At 39.4% G+C, this 12,094-nt stretch overlaps 1 protein-coding gene across 2 annotated transcripts in view; it reads left to right on the top strand.

Moving 5' to 3' along the window:
* adgrv1 (adhesion G protein-coupled receptor V1) overlaps positions 1 to 12,094 on the top strand; it is a 118,445-nt gene that overhangs the window by 13,380 nt on the left and 92,971 nt on the right. For both annotated transcript variants that reach the window (XM_047818700.1, XM_027138513.2), the window contains exons 2-9: positions 705 to 892; positions 2,528 to 2,677; positions 6,992 to 7,087; positions 8,064 to 8,168; positions 8,280 to 8,393; positions 9,100 to 9,665; positions 9,799 to 10,069; positions 11,376 to 11,705. In XM_047818700.1, coding sequence (XP_047674656.1) covers positions 707 to 892; positions 2,528 to 2,677; positions 6,992 to 7,087; positions 8,064 to 8,168; positions 8,280 to 8,393; positions 9,100 to 9,665; positions 9,799 to 10,069; positions 11,376 to 11,705 — 1,818 coding nt within the window. In that variant the 5' untranslated portion in view covers positions 705 to 706. The remainder of the gene's footprint in view (positions 1 to 704; positions 893 to 2,527; positions 2,678 to 6,991; positions 7,088 to 8,063; positions 8,169 to 8,279; positions 8,394 to 9,099; positions 9,666 to 9,798; positions 10,070 to 11,375; positions 11,706 to 12,094) is intronic.

Genomic DNA, 12,094 nt, shown 5'->3' on the forward strand with positions numbered 1-12,094 from the left:
TCTACCAGTCTACACATCTACAATCAAACTAATTCCATTCAAGGAAGCAGAGGGAGAATAATCTCACATTTGGACACCTTGGTGAAAGCCCCTCTGCTCTAAATACCCTTGTGGCCTAAATTAGCCCCAAATGATCTACCAGAAATGGAACATATGAAGAAGTGGATATTTCCAAAGTCCAACTTTCCTAAGCAATCTCCCTGCTGCAGAAATAAATAAGATACATGCACTCATTCATACCAATGAGATTGCATGTACGCACACACTTTTTAAGCTGTTTGTTTTGCTAGCCATGACAACTGCCGTGTAGCCGCCAACATACTAGTCAAAGTGAAGAGAGAAACTCGATCATTTTTTCCCAAACCATATGAGGATAAAGCTCCCACTGACAGATGTGAGGTGATTAACATCATGTCTTGTACAAGAAAAAAACCCACAATAAACATGCAAATATCTTAACTAAGGCCTAATAAAATGCCCACATGATTACCATTCAGTCCAAAACACGTTTAAAATTCTACACAAATAATTGCTACCACCTTTACCATTAATTCAACATCTTCTACACTGATGTTCAGTATGACACTTTGCATATTTTAGAAAAATCTGATTAAGAATGCTTCATTTGTTATATCACAGTTTGCAGTAAAATATTTAGCTATAATATAGCTATGTAATCATCAGCTCATCTCTCTATTTTGTAGGAATGCCAGGGGTCCTGGCTCTAGCTGGCTTATTCCTGGTGCTGCTCATCCCCAGTGCCAGGTCAGAGTCTGCAGAGCTGAGGTTCCAGGGCCAGACGGAGTTTATGGTGAATGAGAGCAGCAGAGCTATAGTACGCCTAGTGGTGGAGAGGGTCGGAGACCCCATCAACATCACTGCTCTAATTCTGGTAAGCTCTTCCAAATCGTATCAAGTTTAACGAAGTAATCCTAGCTGTAGTAGTAGAGTAGTTGGTGCTCTCTTGTAGACATGAGACTTTACAAGTGTAGGTGTGAAGGTGTGGTAAGAACACACTGATTAAATAATAATTATCGCAGACTTTTTCACATTGAGGCAATTTAGAGCAATGCTCAGACTGGAAAGAAGTCAGTTGCTCTGCAGCAGTGAGAAAGATCTGATCTAGATTTTTTCACCTTATAGATAGAATATAAAAGTTTGCATACCCTCAGAAAAGTGTACACTATCTTTACATGATGCCAGAGCTGTCCATGGACAGGAGACCAACAGAGCATAACTGCCTATGCTGTCTGGGTGCGAGGATTAGTCACTCTCTCATGTTTATTAGAATGACGCTAACTAATGGTGGAGGTCTGTGATCTCCTGTATGCTGAAGAGGGCAGTTGTTTCTTCCTGTGGTTTCATAAATGTTTTTTGTTATCATTATCAAAAGTTTGTTCATTTGTTGTCTGTTGATTTTGCTTGCTTTGTTATTTTCTAGAAGTAGATACACTTAAACAGTTTTAGCATCTTGAAATACTGTTTTACGGTTGAGAATTTGAAAACGAAATGTCTATTTTATTTTGTTCTATCTACCGCCGGATTGCAAACAGTCAAACTGGTAGATAAAAAAGGAGAGACTAAGAATAAAGGCTAAGACTCACATTATATCAAAAGCTTCACAAAGAAACACAGAACATCCAGTATATAATATTAAGAAAGAAAGATACTAGTAAAGAAAGATAAAGGCTCTAAAACTAAATGGCGGCTACTGAAATAAATGAGCTATCAACAGTTTTTCTAAAAAATGGAAGAACTGGAGAATGAAGTCAGCTTAAGTTAATGTTAAGCAGTGACAGTGACATGGTAAGTATTGTAGATGATATCAATGCAGGCTCAGTGGGGTCGAAAAATGGAGCTACATACAGTACCCTTCCCCATCCCTAGTGAAAACTACACCCATAATTCAACATAAATAGCAACTGTCAGGGGAAGTTTTTACAGTTTAAGACATGCAATTCTTTGAGCAAATAGTTACAGAACTGTGTTAGCAGATGTGCATGTTGCAATACCAGCAGGGTACATTTCCACACCCAACCATCTGCTTACATCTTTATAGCGCACTGCTGTACACATCTGGGCATAATTAGCGTAACAACGCAAATCTGCCTACTGTTCAACAAAGAGGGCTAAATGTCACACTAAGCATCCTAGTGTAGCTCCTCCATCAAATCGTTCATAGTGTATTAAAAAAGGAAGATATACTGTGTTTTTTACCGGGTTTTAGTAGGTAGTGTTATTGTAAATGTTACTTGTCAACCAAATGGAACTGCTCTGTGGGGTGAAAGCTTCCAAAATCAGAGAAAAAAAAAAATATTTTTTCTATGTTCTTTAATGTCACACATTAAGTAAGTTATATCTTTGTAAGGCTGTTTGGTTTAACAGACTGATTAAAATTAATGAAGACTTATTTACATTTAATTGTTCATTTTCCAATGTGTGTCCTACCTAGACCATGAATGTAGACAGCATCTTTGATAGAAATTGGATGTGACTTTAATAAAAAGTGTGGTTTGTGGTGACGCAGCTGCAGGGTGAGGACACTGGAGACTTTGAAGCCACCACCGCGGCTGCTTTCCTGCTATCCTCCGAGTCAAGCAAAACCATCTTCATCGCCGTGAAGGATGATGATCTACCTGAAGCCGATGAAACCTTTGTGTTTAACCTCCGTCTCCAGGTGAAATTACTTGGATGTGTGCTTTTGGTCTTAATAAGAATAAAGTCATTCCTTAGAGTTGTGAATATTCTTAAATATTGTCTTAACGCACCTACAAAAAAACACATTGAGCATCTTACAGTAATGTCTAACAAGGTTGGAGAAAGAGATCTTTGGCCAAGTCATTACCTTCTGGCAAAGGCCACCAGACTTTAAGCTGTCATATCCTGGTACATGAAGCTATTCATTTTGTCAAGAGAGTCTGAAACACCAGCCACAAATAGCCCCAATGCTTCAATGATCCACCACTATACTTTACACAGAGTTTCTGGGCTTTCTTTTTTCCTAGTCTCATCTGATTAAGCTACAGGATTCCTGATACAATTCTAGAAGAAATTAGATCATTTCGAAGGGATATTAGACTATTGTAAACAAACACCGAAGCCAAATTTTTTGTGGATATGTGTGCATTTTCAGTGACTGAATAACCGGCAGATTGGTACTGCAGCAGTCTATATACTGAGTAGTCAAACAGAACTGCTATTTATTATTAATGTTTAATAATGCCAGGATGCCAAGGGTGCAAAGTCTCCGCTCAAAATGAAAAATGAAACCAGCAGAATGAACCACTAGATAAACAATGTTTTTGTATCTCTGAAAATACTTTTATCAAAAATACTTTTATACAAAAAAAACCTCTATGCTTAATGCATGGACATGGTAGCACAATGATTAAGATATGATCAGAAGGTTGTGAGTTCAAATCCTAGGGCCACCAAGCTGCCACTGCTGCGCCTCTGAGAAAGGCTCTAAATCCTCAAACAGATCAATGTTATTTGCGTTAGATAAAGGTGTCTGCCAAATGCCATAAATGTAACACATCACTGGCAAAATAAGTTTGTCCCATTCATTTATTTTTTCACTGTTAATATTATAGACAGTATTAATCAGTTTATGACAGTGTTGTTACTTCTCTCTATAAGTGGTTGTTTGGGTTATTTCAAAATTCATTCACAAGTCATTCCTCCTCTTTTTCTTTTGTAACCTCACCACATTTCAGGTGTGTGTGATTTTGTTTGGTAAAATTTCTGCCACCGAAAATAAAGAAATGCTATAAAAGCTAATGCTAAACTTGACTTATGATCTCAATGAATTTCGATTGTATTTATAGCTCCAGTGACATTTGGTGAGGATTGACTAGATTTTGCACATTGCATTCAGGGAGAGATTCTTTCATGCACCTCTCTGGGACGGCATCTGCGCAAACACAGAACGTTCCCCTCAAATTAGCATATTGTTCCGGTTGTAAAAAAAAAAAAAATAAATAAAAATATTGTTCCCGTTGTTAAATTGGGAAACAAATAATAACCTTCTCAGAAAGTTTCCTATCGATTCTTTTTCCAGAACATTGAATAGAGGGTTTTTTGTAACAATGTAAAGAGATCCTAAAGAGAAACATTCTCTAATGGTGATTTTTTTTTAGGTTTTATTTCTATAACCATAAACTATAAATGAAGAAAAAGGTAAATTGCAGTTAAGAGAACATTACCAGAACACTGTTCTATTTCTGTAAAGAAAACTTGCCTAGCTAATCAAAAACAAACCTTAAAAATGTATGTTCTGGGAAACAAAATTTATTAACTGGGATGTACCACCCAGTTGTTTTTTAACCTTAATAGCTACAGGATTTGAAACAGAGACACTGTGCAGTATGTTGCAGCATGCGTCATCCACTTGGAAAGATTTTAACTGTTCCAAACATTTTTAAAAGGTCCTGACCGTCTGTCTCTTTAGTATTCATGTGTATTCAAGGGATGGATGACAAAGGGATTTATTTATTAGTTTGCAACCTCATACTAACATCCCAGGGAAACAGGGCAGTATCAAAGGTTCCAGGACGCTGGACTGCAAATTTTGTTACACAAAAGGCATTTTTCATTTGAAAGATAAGCACTTTTAAGCATCTTTTAGTTTTGACTGAATTATTATTTTTATGCAAGTTTTAAATATTTTCTTTGAAGGTACCAATATGTCTGTAGTTTCTTTGGTTGCCATTCCTCTCTTTGGGAGGTCGATGTTATGAATGATTTCTTTCTTTAGGTTTGCGTGCATATGTGACCATCTGCATTCTCTTGTTTTGGACTTCCCTCTTAAAGGCTAGCTAGCTCACTACAGATCTCTCTTGTACTCTTGTTCCAAACAGAAGAATCTCAAAGCGACTCTAGCCACGGCCTAACTGAGTGCTCCTCATTTTTTCAACTCTGTGTCAAAGGATCCATAATCCCTAGCATGGCCTTTGATGTCTTTTCTGTAGCCCCCTTTTCAGGTTTGAGTCATGCCACTTCAGCAGCACGACTGCCTTAAGCATCATCTTCTTGTGAGAGGAAACCCATAGTGACAGGCACGACTCGTCTGACTATAAGATTAATGGGAAATGATGCACAGCAAATCACTATGAGAAAAGCATTGGTCTGGAATTAAGCTTCCAAGGGGAACTTTTCCTGAGAATAAAAGAGACTTAAGTGTAAAGTATAGATAATGTGTCAAAATTATACTCAATTGAAAGTGGAAGTTTCCAGGATATAATGTACTCAAGTCAACATTTATTTTCTTGATTTGTTTACATTTCTAGAAAAAATACAGAATATTCATCACTGTCATTACTCTCATACATCATGTTTGCAGGTTGAATTTGGGGAAGCAATCTGTCATTAAATCCGTCTCCCTTACTCAAGGTGTTGTGGGAAAGATCAGCTGAAATTATCCACAGATGCAAACTTCAAAAAACACTAGTACAGTACTTTAAGGATACTCGATTTCAACATACTACAAATTGGGGCATGCTAAATCTAATCTCATATCCTGTTTAGGACAGACTGTTGGTGAATTGGGATCCAGCGCATGTTCTGGTGAATCGAGCTGCATTGTAGTCTGTCTTGTTCACGAGGATGACGCTATCATCCAACATATCGTCAACGTGTGTGGGGACCAAGGTTTGGATGCCTCCCCCTCCCCGTCCCATGCCGCTCGTATCCCTCCCCCTTCTGCCCCCCCCATGCCCCACTGCACTCTCCCCCCCCCCCATCCTCCCCACCCGCCCGCCTCAGCTCTCCTCCCCCTCCCTAATCCCAGAGTGTGTCTGGTAGGGCAGCCCTCCAGTGAGTAGACAGTGGGACTGTCGGCAAATACTTTGTATGTATCACCTCATGCGTTGATTACGAGCCTCTGTCGTGACTTCCCGGCCACTAGCTTTCTGCTCTTGGTGCGTGGTGCGTGATAGTACGCCCCCCTACCCGGTGCCCCCTACTACGCAGGCTGGGCTTGTTCCCCCCGGGAATCTCTCACCTCAACGCCGGTTTGTTATTCCCACCGTATTTGTTGGCCCTAGTGCATGGGCCTGCCTCGTGTCCCCCTCAGGGCCTATGTGCCTTGCTCCGTCCTCAGCTTGTTTTCCTGCACCGCCAGTGCCCCCGCCTCCCTGCCATTATCAACACTGCGCAGGTGCCTATCGGTTCATGCGGCGTGCCTACTTCCTTCCCCTTCCCGCTGTGTGGTTCCCTACCTGCGTCTTATCTCTCTCCTTCATTTGGTCCCCCCACGTCATACTTCACACCATTCTCTTCGTTGGTTGTGCCTGTTCTCGTTGTCGGTCCATGCTCGGCCCAACCCAGACGGAGACCTCCCATAACCACAGAAATGAAAAATAGAAATCATACAAGCTCTTTTATAAATAAATAAATAAATAGATAGATAGATAGATAGATAGATAGATAGATAGATAGATAGATAGATAGATAGATAGATAGATAGATAGATAATCAGTTGCATTTTATGTGATTTTCAGGCACACCACATTATGACATGAATTTTCATATTTCCATGTCATTGTGGTGAAATTTGGCCCAAAGCATGTTTGTCTTGTAATGAACTTCCAATGACTTGATGAACCAAATCCTAGCCTCAATCTCAGTAAGCAAAAGAAAACCTTTTGGCATTTTTAATAAAAAAAAAAAAAGCTGCATTAAAAGAAAAACAGGGTTTTGTTGTAAGGACCAGCCAGATGTTTCCACAAGGTCAAAACTGTTAGATATTTCTATCCTTGCAGGAGCATCCCACACACACACACACACACACACACACACACACACACACACACACACACACACACACACACACACACACACACACACACACACACACACACAAACAAACTGATGTTTCCTACAACAGGTCAACTTTAAATGCTAAAAGAAATTAGAAAATATACTTGTTACAATTTGCACTAAACCTGATCTGTACCATACATTCACACCTATTTCACTCGTATCATTTTAGAGCTCATCGAATGGTGTGACGGTTGGAACTCCAAACATGGCCAGGATCACCATCTTGTCCAATGACAATGCCTTTGGAATTCTATCCTTCAACTCAGTAAGACTTTGCCATTCTAACATTAGAACAATTGCAATAATGATTATAACATACTTTTTCTGCCTTTACAGATGAAACAAACCAAAATATGCATGTGCCAGCTACAACTGCGAGTTACCACGGTGACTCCTGCCCAGAGTTATTTTTGTATGTTTATTGAAGGGCAATTAAAATCTAAGGGGTGGTGGGGGATGAGGAAATGAGACTTGGGGGGAGTCAGCAGTGTTGATGGTGGGGGTGGAATGCCTTTGCAGAGCAGTCGCTCAGGTGGGAGTTTATTGGGTTGCTAAGGGGAGTGAAAGTACACATAAAAGCAGTTTACTGACTGGATTAAGTTGTCAATGGACATTTAGATATTGTCATGAAATTGAGTTGTGTAGCCATCCCCCATAATGAGCTCCCACATGTATTCACTTTTAATTTGATTGTCAGTAAATGACAGCAACAAGCAACTCGTGAATTTAGATGTCTAGACAAATCAAATCTGACTCAGTAAAGTGATAAATCCAAACAACCGGCTTCACTTTCAATTCCGCAGACCTTTTAACTGTAATTGGGACTCAGAAAGTGACAAAAGTCAATCATCCATATTAGGTTTGGCAGCAATCTAAATTACATTCAGAACAAAGGAAGCATGGTGATATTTACATATTTTACAGTAGACAAGGACACATTACTGTCTATTAAGTTAGGGGTACTACAAACACACTGTGATCTCGTAAACAATGCAATAGCATGTATATACTAACAGTATGTACTCAAGCTCCTTAACATTCTATGAATATGCACGAAAATATACTCACCAAGATAGAAAAGATTCAGCTTTAGAGGACAGAATGCCTGTGAATTAAGCCATAGCTAAGATACTAAGCAGATAGATCCATCATGATTGTGTGTGTTCTGAAGTGTATGAGGTGAGAAGGAGAAAGGAAAAGATGAATGTTAGACAGAATCCAATTTTTTTTTAATTCTCCAGACCAGCCTGATCACTGTGGAGGAGCCAAAAGGAAGAAGCTTGTATGTGCCTCTTACTCTTATCAGAGAAAAGGGAACTTATGGATCAGTGACTGTGAATTTTGAGGTGAGCCCCAAAAATACTGTCCTGTAATTTCATCTCATAATGAGATCTTTTTACCTCATTTTTTCTACTCTGTTAATGTCTATTCCTGATGAGAATGATTCACACTGACAGATCTTTGGAGGCCCAAACCCAGCCAGTGAGGATCTGAGTCCAGACAGAGGAAATCTAACTATATCCCCGGGTCAGGCAGTGGTGGTCTTTAATATAATGATACATGATGATAAGGTATTGTTGCTTTCATAGCTTTTTATTTTCCCCCCCAAAAAACTCATTAACGACTGAATGTTTAAAAGCTTGCAAGAAATTGAACATGCAAATACAAAATACAAGCAAACAAACATGCTCATACACAGGATTTAGATAAGAAAATACACACAAAATAAACTTATTAGTACATATTACAGAAATGTAAAAAAGTACATATTACAGAAATGTAAAAATTGTGACCAATATAAGAACGTTTGAGTTTCAGATTTTGGCCACCAAATACTTAGCACAGCTGATACTGAACCCAACAAATAAATTCAAATCAATTTTCAATGTCATATTTGCATAATATTCTTGACCACAGTTTCATTTTTGTTGGTGAAAAATGGTCATGACCAGAATCCAACAATAAAAAATAAAAACTTCAATATCAATGTTGCATGCTTTCTAGGCAAGTGAAAATGGAGTTATATAATATATACATATACATATATAATATCACGATATATAATATGGTGTTAATGAGTGAAGCTAGCTTTACTGTATATATCATGCATCATTACATCATTACTATTGATAGGTTTATTCATTTACAATATTTATTAGAATTTAGACAAACATTACTTTATGTTAAGAATGTTAAATTTGCAGAAGTTAGTATATGTTTTTGTATCCCTCAATATTTATTGTCACTTTTGGTGACGTTGCTCCTTCTTTAAACAAGGTTCCAGAAGATGATGAGATCTTCACCGTGCAGTTGACTGAAGTAGCAGGAGGTGCCTTACTAAACCAGAACAGAACAAGCGTGCAAATCAAAGTATCCCGTAATGATGCCCCTGTGCGCTTCTTGCAGCCCTCTTTTATTGTGTCTGAAAGTGCCGGTGTCATAAATCTCACTGTTACTCGTGGAAGAACTGACGATGGCTTTCTCATTGGCTCTGATGATGGAGAAGTGACTGTCATGTATTCTATAGTCACTGGAAATGGAGCAGCCAGTGCCACACTGTTGGAGGACTTTGTGGACCTACAGCCTAAAATGATGGTGGTTTTCCCTTCCAGGATTTATGAAGCAGTGCTTCGTTTTAACATCATTGATGACAAAATTCCAGAAATTGCTGAATCCTTTCAGGTGGTTCTTCAGGAGGAGACACTGGTGGGTGATGCAGTACTGGTGTCTCCTAGCTTTGTGCAGGTGACTATCGAGCCTAATGACAAGCCATATGGTGTGCTTTCAATCAGCAGTCCTCCTCCAATACAACCTGCCATAATTAATGAAGACACAACTATCAGGTAAGGAGAGTTTTGCATAGTATATATTACAAGTTTTTGTATCTTTGCCGTAGGGATTTTCATACAATTTTGAAACTGAAGTCACTAAAAAATGGAAGTACATATTCTAATGATTTACTTTCTTTCCTTCAAGGTTTGAAGGCATTACCATAGTGAGAAATGGAGGAACCCACGGTACTGTCTCTGTAAACTGGACTATAATCCGGAACTCTACAGACAAGGCCCCTGTATCCAGTGACCTGTCACCAGTCTCTGGAACATTGTTTTTTTTAGAAGGACAAATGAGTTCCATCCTGCCATTAAACATCACTCAGGATGACCTCCCTGAAGAAGCAGAAGCTTTCCTGCTCAGACTGATCCCTCAATCTGTGAAGGGTGGGGCTGAAGTAGATGAACCTATGGAGGTAATTGAGGTTGATCTTAAAGCTTTGAGAGACTGGAGTTCTTCTTAATGTCCAACCTTTGATGAAGGAAGTTTAGTAAGAAAGCTGTTCTATGCATATGAATAGACCAAGATGGATAGAGCATTAAGGGTACAATGATATGAAAATGTTATGGTGAAACTACTTCAATGTTTTGGTGAAACTGATTGTGATATTATAGTTTTGTATTGCATCTCCAACTGCATGACAGAGGTCAGGAGCTTTCAAAAGAATTAAAATGACTGCACATAAGGGGTTTTCCATGGGTTTTACTTTGTGGTTCCTATCCCAGGGGGTAAAATGTATCAATTCTGGGAAGTTATACCACCTGGGAAGTCACCCACAAATCCTTTTACTACAGGAAGTCATGTCTCTTTCTTGAACCCCTTTTCTGGAGTCTTTGAAGAGTCGACCCAGGATCCATTTCCCCATCAAGTTACTGTATCAGATGAGATCTTGAGTGGTGGAAAACTGTTTTTAGATCAGTGGAAAACTTGTAATCATCTGGATCACACTTACTGGCTGTCGAAGGATGTGGTCTGAGAACCATATGCATCTGTCTGGCACAGTGACATCAGTGCAGTGTCGGGTGCATTAATAGTCACCTGTCTGCTCTTTTCATGTGGTCCGATTGGAAAATAAACCTGCCAGACTAATGCAGAAGGCAACTGCGTGTGTTCTGTCCTTAACTTTATAACTGTTATACTGCTATGCCCGGATGATGTGCGAAAGCAGTGGGTAGCTCAAGTCTTTGTTTACTTTTAAACCATTAAATTGCAATAGTGCATAAATGTGGTAGATTACCCCCACTGATATAACACTGCTCTGCTGTGCATATGGCTGGCAGGAATTGACTCAGCAACCTGGGAGGGCTGAATGTAAAGGGGCAGATTACAGCTTGTATACTGTACATCAAGAACCCATAAATTTAAAGTGAAAAAATCACCCCAGCAAGTCACTAAGCAAAATATTGAGAAAAGTCTTTCGCCTAGTTCTAAAGACGTCTGGATAAATGACTAAAGGGGTAATAAAGTGGTCTGTGTATATATTTTTGGCTGTGGGGCCTAATGAAAGAGGGAGGCTTGCTAAGATTAGCACACAGGTTTTATGCAGATGAACTTACATCAGATGTGTGCTAATGTCTGGTGGAGAGTAACTGCTCCAGCCCTTATAAGTGAAAAAATGTTCATGCTACCTAGATTATATTAATATTATAACTGATTTTAGTTTTTTCTTTAGCACATTTTTTGCTACTGTATATCTTCACATTGTTTTCTGTCATCTCCAGATGGTATTCTACATCCAGGATAGTGATGACGTATATGGGCGATTTGGCTTCCATCCACTTGAGAGACAGAGTATTCAGAGCCAGCCTGAGGGCCGCTTCCTGTCCCTTAGCTTCCTTCGTGAAGCAGGCACTCTAGGCGAAGTGCGCTTAGCCTTTACAGCCCTCTACATCCCTGCTGGGACTCTGGATCCAGCGAGGGCTCGGGATGGTGTGCTAAATGGCACCAGTGCCAACAGTTTGCTGTTCAGTTCAGGTCAGGCAAGGGTTCAGCTCACCCTGCCGATCCGTAATGATGCCTTTTTGCAGAACGGAGCCCGCTTTCTCATACAGGTACTTTGAACAAACTCCCGGTGTGAAAGAAATGGTGGCATAGTTCCTTCGTGTTTGGCATGACACTGGCTTTTAATGTTAATTTTTTTTGGCTCCTATTTATTTGTTCTGGGTCTCCCAAGACTTGAGACTTGGGACAGCCTCAAGTGCCTTAACAATTTATTGTTTTCTTCTAGTACAAGAGTCTCTTGATGAGCTCGTCTGGTAATTAGCAATCTTGAGCCACAGTTATTTAAGTGTTTTGGATTGTGGCCATAGGATTTCTACTGGTGCCCAAACAAATAACCACTTCTTTGTGCAATGCTGAGAAATAAACATGACACAAAAAACTGGTAGAGTAGGAAATAAACAAGAGCTCCTTCAAGGACATACACAATATCCATCCACAT

The sequence above is a fragment of the Tachysurus fulvidraco genome, chromosome 9 (assembly GCF_022655615.1).
Source record: "Tachysurus fulvidraco isolate hzauxx_2018 chromosome 9, HZAU_PFXX_2.0, whole genome shotgun sequence".
Lineage (NCBI taxonomy): Eukaryota > Metazoa > Chordata > Actinopteri > Siluriformes > Bagridae > Tachysurus > Tachysurus fulvidraco.